The sequence below is a fragment of the Entamoeba histolytica genome, genomic scaffold (assembly GCF_000208925.1).
Source record: "Entamoeba histolytica HM-1:IMSS scf_1104750517043 genomic scaffold, whole genome shotgun sequence".
NCBI lineage: Eukaryota > Evosea > Mastigamoebida > Endamoebidae > Entamoeba > Entamoeba histolytica.
In genome coordinates, this window is record NW_001914971.1 from 25,088 (window position 1) to 44,279 (window position 19,192).

The following is a 19,192-nucleotide window of genomic DNA, read 5'->3' on the forward strand; positions in this document are numbered from 1 at the left end:
ACAAATAATTCAATTTATTTAGGAGATGAAAATGTAAGATTTAATGAACTTTTAAAGAATGTCTTTTTCTTTGCGTCTTCACTAGACTTTTTTGTTTTTAATAATTTAAATAATCCTAATTCTCCAGTCATAGATTTTGAAAAATTTTGTGTGTCAACTAATTGTGCTACAACCGTAAAAATATCACTTCGATATTCTTCATGTTCCCAACATGAATGAATAATTTTAGACAAAAGAACATCTTTTTGTGGAACTTCAGGCATTGTATATGAAGCAACCATATCCCTAACTACACTAAGGTTTTTAACATCTGGAAATGGATGACTCCAACAATACAATTCCCATAAGATCATTCCAAATGAAAAAACATCACTAGCTTCTGTGAAATGATTATTTAAAATAACTTCTGGAGCAAGCCAATATGGACATTCAACAACATTACATGGTCCACTTTGGTCTTCTGGAATAGTTTCTCCAAAGTCTGTAAGAGCACATCTTTTTATTTTTTTATTTGAGTCTAATTCTACTAATATATTTGGTGTTTTTAAGTCTCTATGAATATGTTTTATAAGATGAAGTTGTTTAATTCCATTTGCAATTTGAAGACCAACACTTCTAACTTCTTCATAACTCAGAGATGGATAATGTTCTATATATTCGAATAAATTACCATCTTCAAAATATTCCATAATAATCATCATTGGACATTCAACATAGTTATAAACTCTAGCAAGGTTTTCATTTGGTTGGAATTGAATTGAATAAACTTCATGAATAAACTCTCCAACTCGTAACAAATATTCTTCAACAGATGATTTAATTCCTTCCATATGACACATACTAATATCTACATTTATTTCTTTTATTACTACCTTCTTTTTTGTATCATTTCCAATATGTCCAACTGATATAATTGATGAACTTCCTCGTGTTAATACCTTTTCTTGGTGAACATCTTTTACAGAAAGACAATAACCAACAACTTCTTTTAAACATATAAATAAAAGGTCTAATGCAAATAATGGTAAAACAACATAATGTTCTTTATTGTCACTTTCAATTTTCTCAAATACTTTATTTTTAATTGAATTTTTAATTTGTTCTTTGTTGAATAAGAATGGTTTGTCTTTTGTAACACAACAACTACACATAATATGAATATCATATTGTATATCAAACCTATTTGATAAAGTACTTAATAAATGTTCTATTTCTCTAAATAATTTCATTGACTCTAATGTCATATCATCTCCCATGAGATATCTTAATCTTAATGATAATTTTTGACGGGATTGAGAAAATACAAAATACATAAATATATCTCCAGAATCTACTCGTTCAGAACATATAATTCCTCTTTTCCAAACAACAATCATTTTGTAATAAATAGAGACATAAGCCAATAACTTTACATACATCTCTCTTGGCATTAATGAAAATTCATAAACTCGACCAATTTCTAATTCCATTTTATGATATTTAGATGGCCAGAAATTTTCTATTGTAAACCCAGCTGTTAGTGAACTAGTATTAAATATTAAGTAATTTGGTTGTTGTTGTTGATTTTCCGTAGCTGTATCTGAACGAGGTGAATTTAAAACATTATCTTTATGTGGAGAAGATATAGAAGATTCAGTTTGGAGTGGGAGTGTTCTAAGTGACATTCTTTTTGATCCAATAGAAAAAGAAGCTCTTGGTTTCCTTGTTGGTCCAATAGAATGGGTTTGATGTATTAAACTAGAGTTTAATTTTTCAGAGCTTTCTTTTTCTAAAGAGGATAAATTAAGTCCTGGACTAGTTATTGGAGATTGGTCTGATGAAAGAGAGTTAGGACATCCATTTGATAACACATGGTCTGAATAATATTTCAAATATGACATTGGAATATTCATTTTTTTAAAGAATTCATCATCAACTAACAATATAACATGAAGAGAATGCATTAAATGTAAAACAAAATGAAGGGAATAGGAAGAAACAGACAATGATTGTTGTAACGTCATAACAGAAACAATTCCATTTTTTGTTTTAACAGTTGCCAAGATACTTCTGATTTTATCCATTATAGAGTAATCAACTAAACAATATCTATAACCATCTAAAGTAAATATACCTTTTCTTTTTAAAGAATTAATCATTTTAGAGTCATTTTCTTTTGGTATTTCAAAATATCTGAAAATATTACATAATTCTGATATTCTAAGAATTCCATTTTTATATTCAAATGATTTAATTTCATGAAGTAAATGATCTACAATAGTTTCTTTACGTTTATTTTTTATAACTTGTTCTATTACTTCTTCAACATTTAAATTTATCTCTTCTATTTCTCCATTTGACTTCTTCTTTTGGATTAAATCAATTACTTTTTGGTCAGTATTTGATTGTTCAATTATTTTTTTAATACGTTTACCTGTTTCTTGTTCTCCACAAATAAAAATCATTCCAAGATAACAATATTTATATGATTGTTCTTCAAATATATCTGGAGCTACAGAAATAAAATCTACATCAAAAGAAGATCCATTATAAGTTAATAACATATGCTCTAAATTACCTGAAGAATAATTTGTACCATTTAATATTGCAATAGAAGACATTATATCTTTTCTAATTGTGTCACTACCAGTAATAACAACATTAATATGTTCAATAATATTTTTATTCTTTTCTAATTGTTGAATTGAAACATCACAACATGATTCTAATGAACGAGGATAAAATATCAATGGATTTCCTATTAAAGATAATACCTTGAGATTTTTTAAAGAAGTCATTTGTCTTGGAAAATGTGTTATTTTATTATTTTTTAAATTTAATGATGTTAAGTTTGTTAGTCCTTGAAATCCATAAGGAAGTCGTTCTATTCCACAGTCTGTAATACTTAAATCTTCAAGTGTGACTAGTGATGTAATATTAAATGGTAATGATTCTTGTTTAGTGATAGAATTAATAGATAAGAATTTAATCATTGGTAATGTCTTAATAATGAAGTTTAAAAAAGAACTTGAACAATCATGAGCAATAATTCTTTGTACTGAAGGAATTGTTATTGGAAAGATTGAAGAAAATCCTGAAATAACAAAAGTTTGGAGTGATGGAGCATGAAGCCGTACTAATGGATTATATGAAATATTAAGAGAGTCAAGTGACAAATATTGTAACATTGGAAGATGACAAATATCGTTATTAGCCAAATTAAGATTTTTTAAATTAGTAATTGAGGTAATTGATTCATCTATAACAGTAAGATGATTATTTTGAAGATTAAGACTAATTAATCCAGTAAGAACAGTAATTTCTTGTGGAAATGAAGTTAAATGATTATTAGATAAGTTTAATGATGTTAATGATGTATAATTATTTAACATTCCATCATATAATGGGAAATATACTAAATTATGATGAAATTCAAGAGAATATTTTGATTGTAGTGATTGTAAAGTAAAGAAATTATAAGTATAAGGATTAATTATAGTTGAAAAGAGATTATTTAAATGTAATTTTGTACATGGAATTTCAATTTGTCTTTCTAAATAATTAGTATTAATAAATTCATTCTTATGAATTTGAAGATAAGAATAAACACTAGCTAATCCATAAACTTGAAATGGAAGAAATTCAATAAATCGTTTAGAATAACAATGGTAATAGAAGAATTTGATTAAATGATTATTAAATTCAAATTGATTTGGGTTTGTTTGTATTAACATAAGAACACATGCTAAATACAATATAAAATATTTATTAAAATCTCGTTCTGGTGTTTCAAGAAAAGGAAATTTATTCCATACAAAGTTTTTTAAGAAAAGATGAACAAATCCATCAAATGTCCTATAATGAGAGTCTGTCATTAGTTCAATTAATGAACAAACAATATTAACTGAACAATCAAAACTTTTATTTGGTAAAAGAACACATAATGTTTCTGGTGTTTGAATTAATAATAATATTTTATGTATCATTTGAAAAACTGTATCTATTTGATTAGAGTAACATTCCATTGTAGAATCGAAGAGTTGAATACATTCATTTGCATTAGATGTATATGAATCAAAGAGTCTCATTTCTAAATCTTTCATTGTTTTATACGTTTCATTATCTTTAAGAGCAATATCAGGAAATGTTATAAGATATTTTACAACATTAGAAATACTAGAATTAAAAATAATTGGAGTTGGTGAATTTAGAGAGATACTTGAAGATAAAGAGAATTGAATAATTTTAGATTTATTTTTTGTTTGGAAAGCAACATAAGGAACTCTACTTGTATCTGAACATTCAATACCTTCAACAATAGGTGCATTAATTTTATATTGTTTAGATGGTGAGTTTGATTCTGTTCCATCAAAAGAATAACCAATTCGTTTATATTCAAATTGAACTATATCATTCAATGTATTTTCATCAAAAATTTTTGATTGATATTCATTGAATGGTTGATACTGATATTGAATATGAACAAATTCTTTATCAATAGAATCAAATGGTTGTTTTGACCCAAAAAATAAATGAGTAAAATTTCTACAAAACACTACCAATCCGTATAATTGATTTCTTTCTTCAATTCTAAAACTTGCAATATAATTAATTGGTATTTGACCAATTGTTGAAATTATTTGTATTTTACTTGAGTCATCACAATTATCAGGAACAAATTTTATTCTATAATTCGTTAAAAAGAGTTTACCATGTTCCCATGAATCAAAATTAAAAGAATCATCTTTCATTTCATGTGTTGTAATATATTTAAATGGACAATAAACATCATTATAACAATATTCAATAAATTCTCCTTCATATTGCCATGTACTTTCAAATTGTATTATTTGTTCATTATTAGATGGTGATGATAATAATGAAATAAGAGATATAACACTCTTTCTATTAATCATCCCTTGACATAAACAATTTAGAAAATAATTTGCACATTCTTGTTGCATTTCTTTATTCATTTTACATTGATCAATTAATTCATTAATAAAACTAATTGTATAATCAAAAACTTCCCTTTTTATTTCTCCTTTTTTACCTAGTGCATTCTCTTCCATTTGGATTAATTCTTCTTTTTTAAAATTTTCTTGTTCAAGATATATTAACATTTCATTATAAACATCTTCTTCAATAACTGGATTGGGTAATGATAGGAAAAAATGTTTCCATAATAATAATGCAACTCTAATAGATCCAATTTCATAGAGATTTGGATAATTCCCTTTATTTAACTCATTAAGAATCATCAAAACAATATGTAACTCTTTATAACTCTCTTCATTTATTTTTTCTAATTATAAATATCATTGATATTTAAAAATAAAAGAAAAACACATTAACAAACTAAATAATTGACTGCCAATGTCTTGAGTATTTATAAGTTCCATAATAAAAGGAATATCTTTCTCTTTAATACCTCTAAATTTCCATTCCATTTTACTAACATTAAATTTAGTTGTTTTATTTTCACTAATTGAAGTAATAATTGAAGAATATTGAGATAAACCATTATCTTCAAGTAATTCAAGTTTTTCTTTAAGTGTTAATTTATCGAATGGAATAGTAGTTTGATATTTTAAACTAACTAAAATATATTTTTGGATATATGACTGAATTAAAGGGATGTTTTGAAAGGTTCGATCTCCTAATTTAATTTTAGTAATTTCTTCACCAACAATAATATATTTTTCATTCTCACTATTTGTTATTTCTAATTCTTCATTTTTATGTTCTTCTTTAACACTATCAACTTCTTTAATTTCATTTTCACCATCATTATTTTCATTTTTAGGAGGGATGTATGGTGTAATCATTCCCATAAAACCAATTCGTGGTGTTTTAAACATTTGATTCAAATTAGTACCAAATTTTTTAATTAAATTTCCTTTTTTTTCTGAGTGTGATGACTGTGCAGTAGGTGTTGGTAATTCATTACTCTCTTCTAATGAAATTTTTCTTTGTTTATCACTACGACTTAATGATGGAAGTTTTGACTATTTAAATAATTAATAAATTAAATAATACTTAAAAGAATAAAGAACAAACGAATTGTATTGAAGTCATTCGACCAATATGACCTCCCTTGCTATTTTTCATTAAATAACAAAAAAACAGATTAAAATCTAAGAAATTTGTGAGTTGTATAATTTTTTCTATTTTATCTTTGATTTTCAAACAAAATTGATTAACTGTCAGTTTTCAAAAAAATTCCTCACATCTTTATTTTTATTCCATCGTTCTTACTTAAAAAAAACTCTAAGAAACTAAATGTTCTCCCTTCAATACAATTTAAGATTTCATACTAATTAACTTTTTTTTTTATTCAAGATCCTTTACTATTTATTTCCTTTCTTTTATCAAACTACTATCAAACCTGCTGAAACTGACTACCTAAAATCATGAAAGGCAATCTTTTCCAGAGTATTCCTGTTAAAGCAACAAGTCTGAATTTTTCTATTCTATTATTTTCTCCGAATAACTTTTTGAAGTCTAAATAAATTTTAACTATTAAAATTGTTATTTGTATTAATTCTAACTAATTTACTCCCTTTTGTAATATTTTCCTATATTTATCAGAACACCCTTGCGTTCTATTAACGGATTGATTAATTATTATTCTTTTCTTTATTACTATTGTATCGACATACTTTTACTTCCTTTCATTTATTCCTCTTTAAATTTATACACCTATGTGGTTAGTATCTTTTATCACTTGAGATATTATTATGAATGTTATGTTTTAAAATATCGTTTAATATTACATATTAGCAAATAATAAAAGTTAATTTCAAAATTTTATATATTGTTCAATTTAATAAATAACACTAATTAGACTCTCTGAAAAACTTTTTCTTCTTGTCAAATAGCTTTTGTATATAATTTCTTTGTTGGTGTCATACGTTATTTCTTTTAAAGAAGAAATTATTTAATATTAATGTCTTGTTGCTTTTTTCTTTTATGTTTTTCCCCAAATCATAATACACCTTTTTATCAATTAAAATATAATGACTTTTTATGTTATTTTTGAAAGATTCTTCTTAAGTCTTGGTAACGTTAATACTCTATACTCAATTTAAAAAAACTGTTTTATTTGTGTCTTAATACATTTTAAATGATGATAATATTCATTAATAAGCAAATTGTATGACAAATACTTTGATGTTAGCTTAATTGTTGCAATAAGATTAAACAATAACACTCTTATTATGAATAATTCAAGCAAATAAATCTTTCTTTGTTTTTCAAATATTGTTGAAACTCTTTTATTTTTATCAGTCAAGATATTAACATTTATTGAAGCTTCAAATTATTAACCAAATGAAATCATTGTTAATTACTTTGGTTAACTATTTCTATCTATTTTAGTTAAACAAGTCTAGTTTAAATAATAATTTAAAAGATGTTTCAAGAGAAAGTATTTTATGGTTATTTTAATTTAAAAACTAAGTCTTCAATCTTTTTATCATAATGTTGATAATAATTAGTTGATTAAACAATCTCATTCATTCATTAGTAGTACTATATAATCTAATGTCATGAATTTTATATAAATAATTAATAAAAATTAGTTAATTAAGTATTAATAGAATTTTCATCTATTCTTCCTAGCTCAGGGGAGACTAATCCCATCCCTGAGCTTATTAAAAAAGAGTAATCTCTTTGTTGAACCTATCATTTAGGTTTGTATTGGAAATTGAGGAAAGCACTTCTTTCCTTTATTTCTTCCTATTAAGGTTTTTCAAACTTCTTCTGCTTAATTCTTCTTTTTAAGCCTTTGTTTGTTTTCTGCCTTAATTTTAAGGAATTTCATTTTTCTTATTTTATGAATGGGAGAAGGAATCATTTTATTACTACTGTATTACTTTGACTAATCTTCTTTTTAGTCTTACTTTGACTAATCTTCTCTTAGTCATACCCACACTTCAGTAGATTCTTATATTACATCCACGTAATATTCTACTGTATTCTCTTGCTGCACCCTTTGCAGCATTCCCTAATACATTCCTAATTCAAAGGCACCGTCATAACCAGATAATAACTGGGAGAGTCGAAGAATGAATTTGTACTAGGGTTTATGTGTGGTGTTTCAGACGTGCCACCTTCGATCTAATTTTATATAAATAATTAATAAATATAAATTCCTTTCTTAGAAAGACTTACCAAATTCTTTGTTTTGATGTATTATTCTTATCAAGACATTTTAATAGTCTAGTGCTAAAGAATATCTTTATTTAGTTTGGCATTGAATCAAACAAAATGTATTTCTGTCCAAATAAAGATAGTAATATTCTCATTCTAATTCTCTTAAGTCTAAAACTATTTTATTTATCTTTCCATTCAACTAGTTGTTATAAATACAATCTTATGTATAACCAATCATATAATAAGCAATTTTTATCAAAGAACTCAATGAGTATTTATTTCTTTAATCATTTAGTTAGTTTTCCATATCTCATCTGAATGTTTTCTTTATGAAATACAAAATAATGAAATAAACTTTGACTAAAATTAAATATAATGAATTTTTTATATTTAAACAAAAAAAAAACATCCACCTATTAAAGAAATAATTTAAGTTCAAACAAATAATAATATATAAGTTTCCTTTTTAATATTATTTTAAAGAGATTTAATAATTGGATTTATATTGATGTTGTTTAGTCTTCTTTATTAACTTTGATGAAAGAATAAATTCATTAACTCATTGTAGGTAATAGTTAGGAATAACCTTGAAACAATAGATAAAGAAAAGAAATAAAGGAAGATTCTTCATAGACTCAACTTAAAATATAAACAATGTTTTTATATTTTCATAGAACTTAAAAAAAATTATAAAAATCATAAAAATGTAATTAAAAAAAACAACTACTAAAAAACTATATTTTAATAAGAAGAAAAAAGAAAACAAAAATAACTAAAAAAGAAAGAAAGAACTTAAAAATCATCATATTATTGTTATGAGATTTTTTGCAATCCTTGCTTTAACATTTGTCCTTTCAGCATGTGCTCAATCAAGTGGATTTTGGATGCCAACACTATACCGTGTTCAAGAAAGACTTGGAGAAGTTGCTATGAGATTAGATGAAGTTGAAGATGAAGAAAGACATGTCGGAGATATGATTGATGAAAATATTAAAGATTTAGAAAATGTGATCACAAAACGAGAAAAGTATATTATTGGAAGAAAATTAACACATTTAAGATCTAAAATGGTTGTTTACCATACAAAGAAATTAGCCCTTCTTAGAGTTATGAAGAAAATTGTTAAAAACATCCCAAGAAAATTCAGAGCTAGAATGATTAGAAGATTAAGATTAGAAAAGAGATTCAACGCTATTAGAGATATTGCCCGTGATGCTAAGTATGTTCTTAAGTCACATGGACATATTTCACATAAAACAGATACCAAAAAAACTCTCAAGAGAATTGGACATGGAATATACAAAAATACTAAAGGAAAGAAATAATTAATCTTTTGTCTCTTGTTTTAATTCAATAGAATTAATTAGTTTTAATTTTTTCTCTGATAGACAGAGTATTTGTTACAAAATATTATTAATGTATGAAAAAATAAATAACTAGTCCTAAATAATACAATTATTCATTGCACAATTCAAGTAATTTCTCTGAAATAATATCAAATATTTGATTAATATTATTCCCTGTTTTTGCACTACATTCTAAATTACCAATAATATTTGAGTTAGAACTGTTAATAAAATCATTCACAGAATTTTGATTAACTTCACGTTCTTCTTGTAAGTCATCTTTATTCCCAACAATTAAAATCATTATGTCATTGGTCGTATTAGACTTTAATTCAGCAACCCAATCAGTTACAGCATTAAATGTTTCCTAATTCAATAAGTCTTATTATTTTCTTTTTTTTTTCTTGTTAACTAATATTGAACTTAAACAAACCCGTTTTGTAATGTCATATACTAATAATGCAACTGTTGCATTTCTATAATAAATTGAAGATAATGATCGATATCTCTCTTGTCCAGCTGCATCCCATAATTCATATTTAATAATTCTTTTATTATAGGTTACTGTTTTTGAACTAAATGCACACCCAACAGTAGCTGTTTGTCTAACAAATTCATTACTAATCCATCTGTGTAAAATACAAGTCTTTCCAGTTCCCATCTCTCCTAAAACAACCACTTTTATTCCTTTAGAAAGTTGTTCACTCAAAGGTAATGGTGTTGGAGGTTCATCATTTGTGACTATTAACTGAGTATAAATTCTCTTATTTGTTTAAATGAAAAGCAAACTATCAATAATACTTTCGTTTTTTCCTGAACAACAAGACATACGAGTGAATGTTTTGAGTTATTTCTTTATATTTTTAGAGTAATATTATATTTTATTTTTTTTTCAATCTTTTTCATCTTTTTATTTTCTTATTTTATTAACAAAAAACAAAAACATAAAATAAAGTTAATGTTATTTATTTTTTGTGACAAATAAATAAAACACAAAAATAAAAAGTTAAAAGAGAAAAAAACTAAAAATCGAATAGACATTCGTTTAGCTCTAATGAATTATCTCCTTCTTTTTATGATGACATTTCTTGCTTTCACTTATGGAGAGGTACAAGAAAACCCAACAAAAGAATACCAATCACTTTTATTTCAACCCGTTGTTGTTTGTTAATTATATTTTTATAGTAATAAATATTAATTAATAAAAATAATACTTATTGTAAAATAGTATCAGTCAGTTGTTGTGACTGACTTCATTCCATTAATTATGATTGCAGTTGTTATTATTATTATTGTGAGTGTTATTGTAGGGTCAATTATTACTAATTCAATGGCAAAAGATGCGGAAAAGGATGCAATTCTTTATCTCTCTTCTAAAATTGTTTGTGTTTAAATTAATTCATTAAAAATAATTTTTAAGAGGAATTAACGTATGTGTAGAATTAAATTAGTGTTAAGTGAATAAATTAATTCACCTTTTTGTTTATTTGTCTTTTTGATTCAAAATGAAAGTGCATAATTTTTGTATTAAATTAAAAAAACTTTTTTTGAGAATAACATTTTATAAAATAAAAATGTTTTTCTCTTATTTGACTGTTATTTTCTATTATAATATTTTAACTTCATGATTTTTAGTCGTTACTTTGAACGTTAATTTAAAAATTAATACATTTCATCAATTTTGATATTCATTATTTATAAAAATATAAAAAAGTAATTTTTAATTAAACAAGAGATTTTAATAAAATGATAAAAGACTTTTAGAATTTAAATATATTTTTGTTTATTAAACTTTAGGAATAGTTTATCCATTTTGATTTTTAGAGGATATAATCATATTAATTTTACTTCACTTAAATTTTAAAAGAAAATTAATGAAACTTTAATAGTAAATACTTGCCTTTTAGTATTTATAGAAATAAAGAAATTAGTATAAGATATTATCAAATTAAAAGATAAATATTATATTACTATTAAATAATTCTAGTTTCAATACTTTTTATTATTAATTTAGAAGTTTATATAATCAGAATGTTTCATTGTTGAAATTTAGTCTTATTTTTTTTATCAAAAACACTCTTATAAAGACAGTTTTTTCTTAAACTAATGTTATATTATTTCTATAACTAACAATGACCTAAATACGTTTAAATATTTGTTATAAGTAAAAATGAAAAGTAGTCATTAATTTATTGTTATACAATTAATATTTTAAAACTTTTATAAAATAATTTTATAGAGTCAATCCTTAACTCTGAAAGTTTTTTGTCTTTTATGTATAGGATTATTTTCTTTTATGATTAATATGAGCTTCTATTTCTATTGACTCAATGTATTATAACCAAACTTATTTTTTGTATAAATACTAGTACTTTCATTGTTATTACAAATGTTATTCTATTATCAAAAAACGAAGTTTTGGATATGGTTATTTACTTTTTGGATTAATAAAAATAATTGTGACTTATTATGTTATTATTATTGTGCATTTCTCACAACTTTTTTTTATGGGTTTTCATATCTAGTTTTTGTTAATATTCTTGTTTTAGATACTTTAAATTCTTATAGGGGTTGTTAGTTTAATAAATCTTTATTGTACGAACTCGTTCAAACAGGAATTGACATAAATAATTTTGTTTCATTCAGTTATAACTCAGATTTAAAGAATGAGCAACGAAAGGTGTTATCTTCTTTTAACTCTTTTTAAGTGAAGATATTACAAACTAAGACAACTGAAAACCACTCAAAATAAAACCACAAATATCTTTTTGATACAAAAAGAAAATTTTAAAGTGAAAATACATATTTTTCAATTTTCATATTAATGGAATTTGCACCTTTTTTGAAGAAGAAACGGGGTTGAGTTGAATTTCTTCTTTTGTTTCATGGAGAAAGGAAGAGGCAGAAAAAAAAAAATAAAAAATTCTTTAAAAAAGGAAACAGAGTTATTTTGAAAAATGAACTTAATAATCAGTGGTTTCTAGACATGGGAGATAAATATTCTATTCAAATGTCTCTCGCTGTTATCCAATCATGTATTGACCGTAAACAAAAACAAACTATGGAAACTTACCAACAATATGAAAATAAATTTATTCAAGGAAATAATCTTTGTGATACTAATCAAAGTTCATTACTTGGATGTATGAAAATTGGACTAACAATTTATTATTCTATTAAACAAACAGATAAATTGGCATCATCATTATTAGCATTAATTCAACCTGAAATATTAACTGTAAATACTGTTCAACAAATATTAGAATTATCAATATCTTATTTAACAGCTCAAAATATTAAATCAAATAAAAAAATACTTCAATTTACATTTGGACTAATAGAAAATACTATTCCATTCAAAATAGAAAAAAAATTTGTTCTTGAAAATTTTAAATTACTTAATGATATGTTTTGTGTTGTTTCTCCAAATGATGTTTGTTTTAGTATATCATTTTAAAGATATATAAGTGGTATTCATTTAATTAGTCAAATGCCCGTGCAATTAAAAAGATTCAGGAAAAATATATTCGTTCATTATTTATTATGTATGGAGGAGTAACTAGTTTTGATGAAGACATTGAACAGCCTTCTCCATCATTATCTTCACATTTACAATTTTTTAGTTCAAATGGTTTAAGAAGAGAACGTGATAGAGCAATGTCACTTTCAGTAACTAGAGGAATTAAATTGAGTTCCTCAGACAAACTAAGGTTTACTCCTTGTAATGATGATATTTTTGTGAATCCTCAAAATAATTTCCATGGAAATACTCCTATATCAGTTTTAAGTAAACCAACAAAGAAAGAAGATAAAGAAGTCATTGAAATAAAAAATAATTCAAATGATAGTATTAATTCTCATGAAAATACAAGTTATCATTCAAATGAACCTCACGAAACATTCCTTGGAGAATTTGCTTCTGATGATGAAGAAATATCGTCATCAGAAGACAGTTCTGTTGATAAAGAAATTAAATCTCCCAAAACACCAAAAGAAGGAGAAAGCACAGAAGAATATATTGGACAAACGAGTGAAGAAAAGTCTACATTAACTAAAGGTGGAAGTACACAAGAACTTCAAGTTCAAAAAGAATTAGCTCAAATGAAACGAAGAACAGCAAGACAAGATAGTGCACTTGAAAAAGAAAAGTTACTTGAAGAAGATTTACCAATTCATTTAGCAGTACTAAGTTTATTAATAAAAAACAGTTCATTTGATCATATAAAATCTCCATTTTTATCAGAACAAATTAAGAAATCCCCATGGAAAGAATTAAGAGGAAAACGACCAATGGTTCTTAGAATGGAAAAACATATTCTTGAATTAACACGTTATTGGTTAGATAAATGTCCTGAAACATGTAATCCTACAGTAATCAATAAATGGAATATTGATTTTGTTGGTTGTTTAAGTTATAACGTATTTTCTGATGATAAAACATTATTTATTACATCATTACAAATACTCATTATTTGTATACTCAAATTTAGAACAAATTTAAAAACTGAAATTGCATTATTATTAAATTCAATAGTTTTCTTCTATATTTTATCACCCTTACCATTATATTCATATAAACAAATAGTTATATCTGAATTAGTAAAGTTATGTCAAGACTCTCAATTTTTAAATGATATATTCTTAAATTATGATTGTGATAAGTTTGGACAAAATATCTTTGAAGAGTTATTAAATACTATTTGTTTTATTCTTACACCTGAATTTAAAAATGCTTCTATAGAAGAAATTCCTATTAAAATTCTTGCAGATATGAGAAAAGAATGTTTATCATTAGTTCATATTATCATAGACTCAATTAAAAAATTAATGATTCAGGTAAATGGATTAGAAAGTATTGGAATGGTTGAATTAGATAATGGAATTCCTGTTAAAACAAACTCAACATTAGTTTTAAAATGTTTAATTGATAGAAAAATTAAAGTTGATATTGTAAAAGCTAAACAATTATTCAAAGAAAAACCAAATGATGGAGTTTCATATATGATTAAATCAAATTTATGTTATAATGACCCAATGTCTGTTGCTCAATTTCTTAAAAACTTAGAAGGCATTGATAAAATTGCATTAGGTAAATATCTTACTTCTAATAAAGACTTTAATAAAGAGGTCTTTAAAGAATACATGAAATTAATTGATTTTAATGGACTAAGTGTTGATGAAGCATTAAGATTAATGTTTAATTTATTTGTTATGCCAGGAGAAGGTCAAGTAGTTGATCGTGTAATGGAAATGTTTGCTCATAGATATGCTGAGTGTTGGAGTGATAAAATGAAAGAGATGAATATTACATCAAATCAAATATATTTCTTAGCTACAACAATTATTTTCTTATCAACAGAAACACATAATTCAAATGTCAAAACAAAAACAATGGATAGTTATGAGAAATTTAAACAAATGGTTGAACAATTTAATTTTACATTACCTGATAGTTATCTTCAACCTTTATACCAAAGTGTTACTCAAAATGCATTTTTGATTCCAGAACAAAAAGAAAAAGTTGAAGATGATAATAAATATATAATTACTATTAAAAATAATCCTCATCAAAGACCTCAAATTTTATTGTTAAAAAGTCAAATTACTGAAGCTAAAATTGATGAAGATACTGTTGAATCATTATCCATTTCTAATAAAGATATTCTTCATGCACTTATAGAAACTATGGTTCCAATAGAATTAAAAAGTTTAAAAATTGCGTTTGATATATATAATGATATTACAGATACTTTAACTTATTTAAAAGAAATGCTTGACATTTGTATTGTAATGGATTGTAGAGAAATGACTGAACTTATCATTAAAACTATGTGTGAGTGGTGTGTGTATTATGATTTTAATAGTTGTAAATCATGTAATATTCAGGTTACTAAAATGATAATAGATATTAGTAATTCATTACAAAATAAATTACATGGAGGATGGAAGTATTTGTTTATTGTTCTTTCAAGATTTGAACAAATGAACTTAATTGAACATCCAACTATTTCAACATTAAAAAGTATTCCAAAAAACACTAGAAAATTATTTTTTATGGAAGTTCAACATCAATTATATCAACCAAAAGATATTAAAATACCAACAAATATTTCAAATGATATACTTAATTTAAAGAAAGAATTAAAAATTGAAATTGAAACAATACCATTAATATTTGATTCATTAAAATTATTAAATGAAGACAGATTTTGTGAAATTATCAAATGTCTAAGTAGCAGTGCCTTAAATGAATTAAATTGTATCACTCCACCAATGTTATTATTAAATCAATTTAAATTAATTGTTGAAGGATTTATTGAAAAGAATAAAGAAATAAATAATAAAGAAACAATTGAAATTATAAGAAATTTCTTATTACAATGTATGCTTCATCCACATGAAACTATTTCAATGAAAGCTATAGAAATATTTTTTAGATTTTGTGAATTGGATTTATTTAAAGAATCAAAAGAAATATTAAAACCAGTTGTTATTGCAATGGGAGACTCTCCCTTAGAGAAATGTCGTTCTAATATTCTTGAAGTATTAAATAAAGAATTAAAAAAGAAAGATAATTATATAACACAATCTTGGAAAGAAGTATTTGAAATATTGTTCATTTCTACTATGGATGAATCTTTAAGTATTATGAAAGAAGGATATGAAACATTAAGCACAATAATAGAATTAAAATATGAATTTGATGAAAAATATTATTCATATTTCTTTAAAACACTTATAAAATTTTCTCTTACTAATGAAAAAGCAGTTGTTCAAGATAAACAAAGTGATCCAATTATTATTGTTGGATTAAATAGAATTATTGATAAATATCCAATTGATACTATTGACTTAAGTTTAGACTCTCATTTCTTTGATATCTTCTTTGATTTCTTATTTACTCATATGAATATTACAAAAAGTCAACATATTATTATTTCTTCTTTGGCATTACAATCTTTAACTCATTACATTGAAATTTATTCTCCAAAACTTTCATATAATGATTGGTATTTTGTGTTTTATAAAATATTCTTTAGAGTTTTAGAACCAATTGGATATTATCATTTAAAATCTGAAAATATATTTAATTCTCGTGGAGATGAATGGTGGTCATCTGTATGTTTAAGTATGTTAACAAGAGCTTGTGATTTCATTTCTAAAAATCCAGGATTATTACAACCATTTATGGCTGACATTATTCATATTGTAATTACTTTTATTATTAGAGGTATTTCTCAATCTTCATCTGTAGCTGTATTAACAATTAAATTAATATTTTCTTATTTTATAGATAATCCAAATTATATTCCAATGTATAAACTTATGATAGAAGATATTATTAATTACATGTATGACTCAATGAAATATTTTGTTGAATTACCTTCAATACCTTTAACAAATGAAAGTAAAATAAACCATCAAGAAATAACCTCTAATGAAGAAGAACAACTCAAATGTAGTTTTTGTAATAAAGAATTATATGAATTTAATAAATTAAGATGTCCATTGTGTGATACATTTTATTGTTCTGTTGAATGTAAAGAAAAAGATAAACAAAAGCATCATCATTCACCTGAAATAAAATCAACGTTCAAAGACCAATTTATTCCTCATTTATTTATACCATCATCATTTGATTTCCCATCAACTACATCTGCTTTTGATACATTTTTAAATGCAATATCTTCATTTTCTCAACAAATTACATTAATATCTAAAGAAGAAGACCAAGATATATTAATCTGTTTATTAAATAATATAAAACGATTTATTGATGTACTTAAAGAACTTAAACAAACAAATCCAAATTATCAAAATGTTTTATCAATCAAAAATGCAATAGAATATCATCTCACTTTATTTGCACATGAAGTATGTAAGACATATCCAATTGTTATTGTCAATTTGATGAATGAATTTTTAAGTATTAGCTCAGATACTATTCTTCTTCTTGCATTTGAATTAATTGAAAAATGTGATAATGAGTTACTTAGACTTGTTCATCAACAATCATTCTCAAACCTTCTTTCATTAATTCCTCATGAAAATATTGAAATAAGACAACACCTAAGCTCTGCTTTATTAAAAATATATAATGCCATCAAATAATTCAATTATTATCGTTAATACAATTTGATGTTTGTTTGATAAAAATGACTCAATTATTCACTCTCATAACTTTCATCATTTGAACTTTCACTATCTTCATTTAATAATGAAGAAAATTCACTTGAAAAATCATCTTCATCATCATCAGAGTAAGGTTCCATTTGATTTTTAAAATAATATAAACTATTAAGAATAATATCATTAGAAAAACATATTGTATCATCTAATTGTTCATCTAATTTATCTTCAATTTCTTCTTCTTCCTCTTCATTACTATATTCTTCTTTTTGGTTTATTGGTTCAAAGAAATCAAAAAATGAATGTTGACTTGAATCAATCATTTTAGGGTTTTTTCCATCATAAAAAGTAACACCTGAATTTGAAATTTTAGGATAATAAATTGGTTCATTAAATATATATGACACTGTTTTACTTAGTTCTGTTTCTTCAAACCATTCATTTTTTTCAAACTCAAATACAAGCTTAAATCCAATCCTTAATCTTTTTCTATCAGCTATTACTGGTCCAACTGTACTAACTACTGTAAATGATGTAAGATAAATATCTTTTAAATGTTCTAAGATTTCAATGTCTGTATTTGTTGATTGTATTTTCTTTAATATTCCAGAGTTTTGAAGAACATAACTCCAATAGTGGGGAATTTTTTCACGTGAAGGTTTAAATGCTTGAAATCGTTGATGAGATTCTCGAAATTCATTTATCATTACCATTTCATTTTGTATTGTTAAATTATTAAGTTCTATTTGTTGTTGTTCTAATTCAGATATTGCTTCAATGGTTTCTTTACCAAACTTAGCAATCATTTCACTATATTTATTATCTTGTTCTTGGTCTAAATGTTCAACCATTTCTGCAATAATTAAGTTCATTATTTTGTAAAATAAATTTCTTAAAAAGTGTCATAGAAAAACATAAAAGTAAATAAAAAAGTGTTAAATTAATATAAGAAAAAGAAGAGTTAATCTAAATCATCTTCATCTAATCCTTTACTATCACTATCCAATATAGCAATAACATTTTTTAAGTCTGAGTCAGGATAATTGTCTAATGATTTTATTAACATTTTTGCTTGATCATTTGATGTTGGTTTAAAATTACATAAAGAAACAATTTCAAGTAATGACAAATGAGACATGCTTTTTAACTTTTCAATAAGTTCTTTTGAGTTACCATTGTCTTTAAATTGTTTACAATATTCTTCTGTTTCACGTGCACTGAAGTATTAAGAATTATTTTACTTTTTAATAATTATATAAAAAAAAAACAAACTATTTTCCTGTTCCTTTTGTTGATACTTCTTCCAATACTTCTGAAGTAGTTAAAGGAATAGCATCTTTAAACATATCACCATATTGTAAAATATCATTATTTGTATTTCGTTTTGTGTTAGCTTCTTCCATTCTTTTATTTTTGTTTTTTTTTTTGGTTTTGATAGTCATTTTGTGTTATTTGAATAATCCATATAATTATTATAAAAATAGTTAATAATATTATAAAATACTAAATTTGAAACCTAAAGAAAGATCTAGTAACTATTGAACTAAACCTAGTTCTAAAGGAGAATGTCCACACAAGTT

The 19,192-nt window shown here is 24.3% G+C and overlaps 7 protein-coding genes across 7 annotated transcripts, besides 1 other annotated feature; 3 read left to right on the forward strand and 4 right to left on the reverse strand.

The window, feature by feature from the left end:
- Window positions 1-14: 14 nt before the first annotated feature.
- On the reverse strand, window positions 15-6,090 carry EHI_048230 (protein kinase domain containing protein; the record flags this gene model as incomplete). The annotated part of the gene is made up of 3 exons (XM_647612.1): window positions 15-5,284; window positions 5,339-5,987; window positions 6,040-6,090. 3 exons carry the CDS (start codon window positions 6,088-6,090, stop codon window positions 15-17), a joined length of 5,970 nt encoding a protein of 1,989 aa, XP_652704.1.
- Window positions 6,091-7,551: 1,461 nt separating this feature from the next.
- Window positions 7,552-8,099: a repeat region.
- An 852-nt stretch (window positions 8,100-8,951) lies between these two features.
- On the forward strand, window positions 8,952-9,478 carry EHI_048240 (uncharacterized protein; the record flags this gene model as incomplete). Its single annotated transcript, XM_647611.2, has 1 exon — window positions 8,952-9,478. One exon carries the CDS (start codon window positions 8,952-8,954, stop codon window positions 9,459-9,461), a length of 510 nt encoding a protein of 169 aa, XP_652703.1. The 3' UTR covers window positions 9,462-9,478.
- Window positions 9,479-9,591: 113 nt separating this feature from the next.
- Window positions 9,592-10,311, reverse strand: EHI_048250 (Rab family GTPase; the record flags this gene model as incomplete). Its single annotated transcript, XM_647610.1, has 3 exons — window positions 9,592-9,849; window positions 9,916-10,223; window positions 10,272-10,311. The coding sequence occupies 3 exons, from the start codon at window positions 10,309-10,311 to the stop codon at window positions 9,592-9,594; spliced, it is 606 nt and encodes a 201-aa protein (XP_652702.1).
- Window positions 10,312-10,560: 249 nt separating this feature from the next.
- EHI_048260 (uncharacterized protein) lies at window positions 10,561-10,955 on the forward strand (the record flags this gene model as incomplete). Its single annotated transcript, XM_001913769.1, has 3 exons — window positions 10,561-10,644; window positions 10,711-10,863; window positions 10,923-10,955. 3 exons carry the CDS (start codon window positions 10,561-10,563, stop codon window positions 10,926-10,928), a joined length of 243 nt encoding a protein of 80 aa, XP_001913804.1. The 3' UTR covers window positions 10,929-10,955.
- Window positions 10,956-12,468: 1,513 nt separating this feature from the next.
- On the forward strand, window positions 12,469-17,594 carry EHI_048270 (Sec7 domain protein; the record flags this gene model as incomplete). Its single annotated transcript, XM_647609.1, has 2 exons — window positions 12,469-12,915; window positions 12,969-17,594. The coding sequence occupies 2 exons, from the start codon at window positions 12,469-12,471 to the stop codon at window positions 17,592-17,594; spliced, it is 5,073 nt and encodes a 1,690-aa protein (XP_652701.1).
- A 53-nt stretch (window positions 17,595-17,647) lies between these two features.
- EHI_048280 (nucleosome assembly protein, putative) lies at window positions 17,648-18,484 on the reverse strand (the record flags this gene model as incomplete). Its single annotated transcript, XM_647608.1, has 1 exon — window positions 17,648-18,484. The coding sequence occupies one exon, from the start codon at window positions 18,482-18,484 to the stop codon at window positions 17,648-17,650; it is 837 nt and encodes a 278-aa protein (XP_652700.1).
- Window positions 18,485-18,573: 89 nt separating this feature from the next.
- On the reverse strand, window positions 18,574-19,015 carry EHI_048290 (uncharacterized protein; the record flags this gene model as incomplete). Its single annotated transcript, XM_651781.2, has 2 exons — window positions 18,574-18,829; window positions 18,885-19,015. 2 exons carry the CDS (start codon window positions 19,013-19,015, stop codon window positions 18,574-18,576), a joined length of 387 nt encoding a protein of 128 aa, XP_656873.2.
- Window positions 19,016-19,192: the final 177 nt, after the last annotated feature.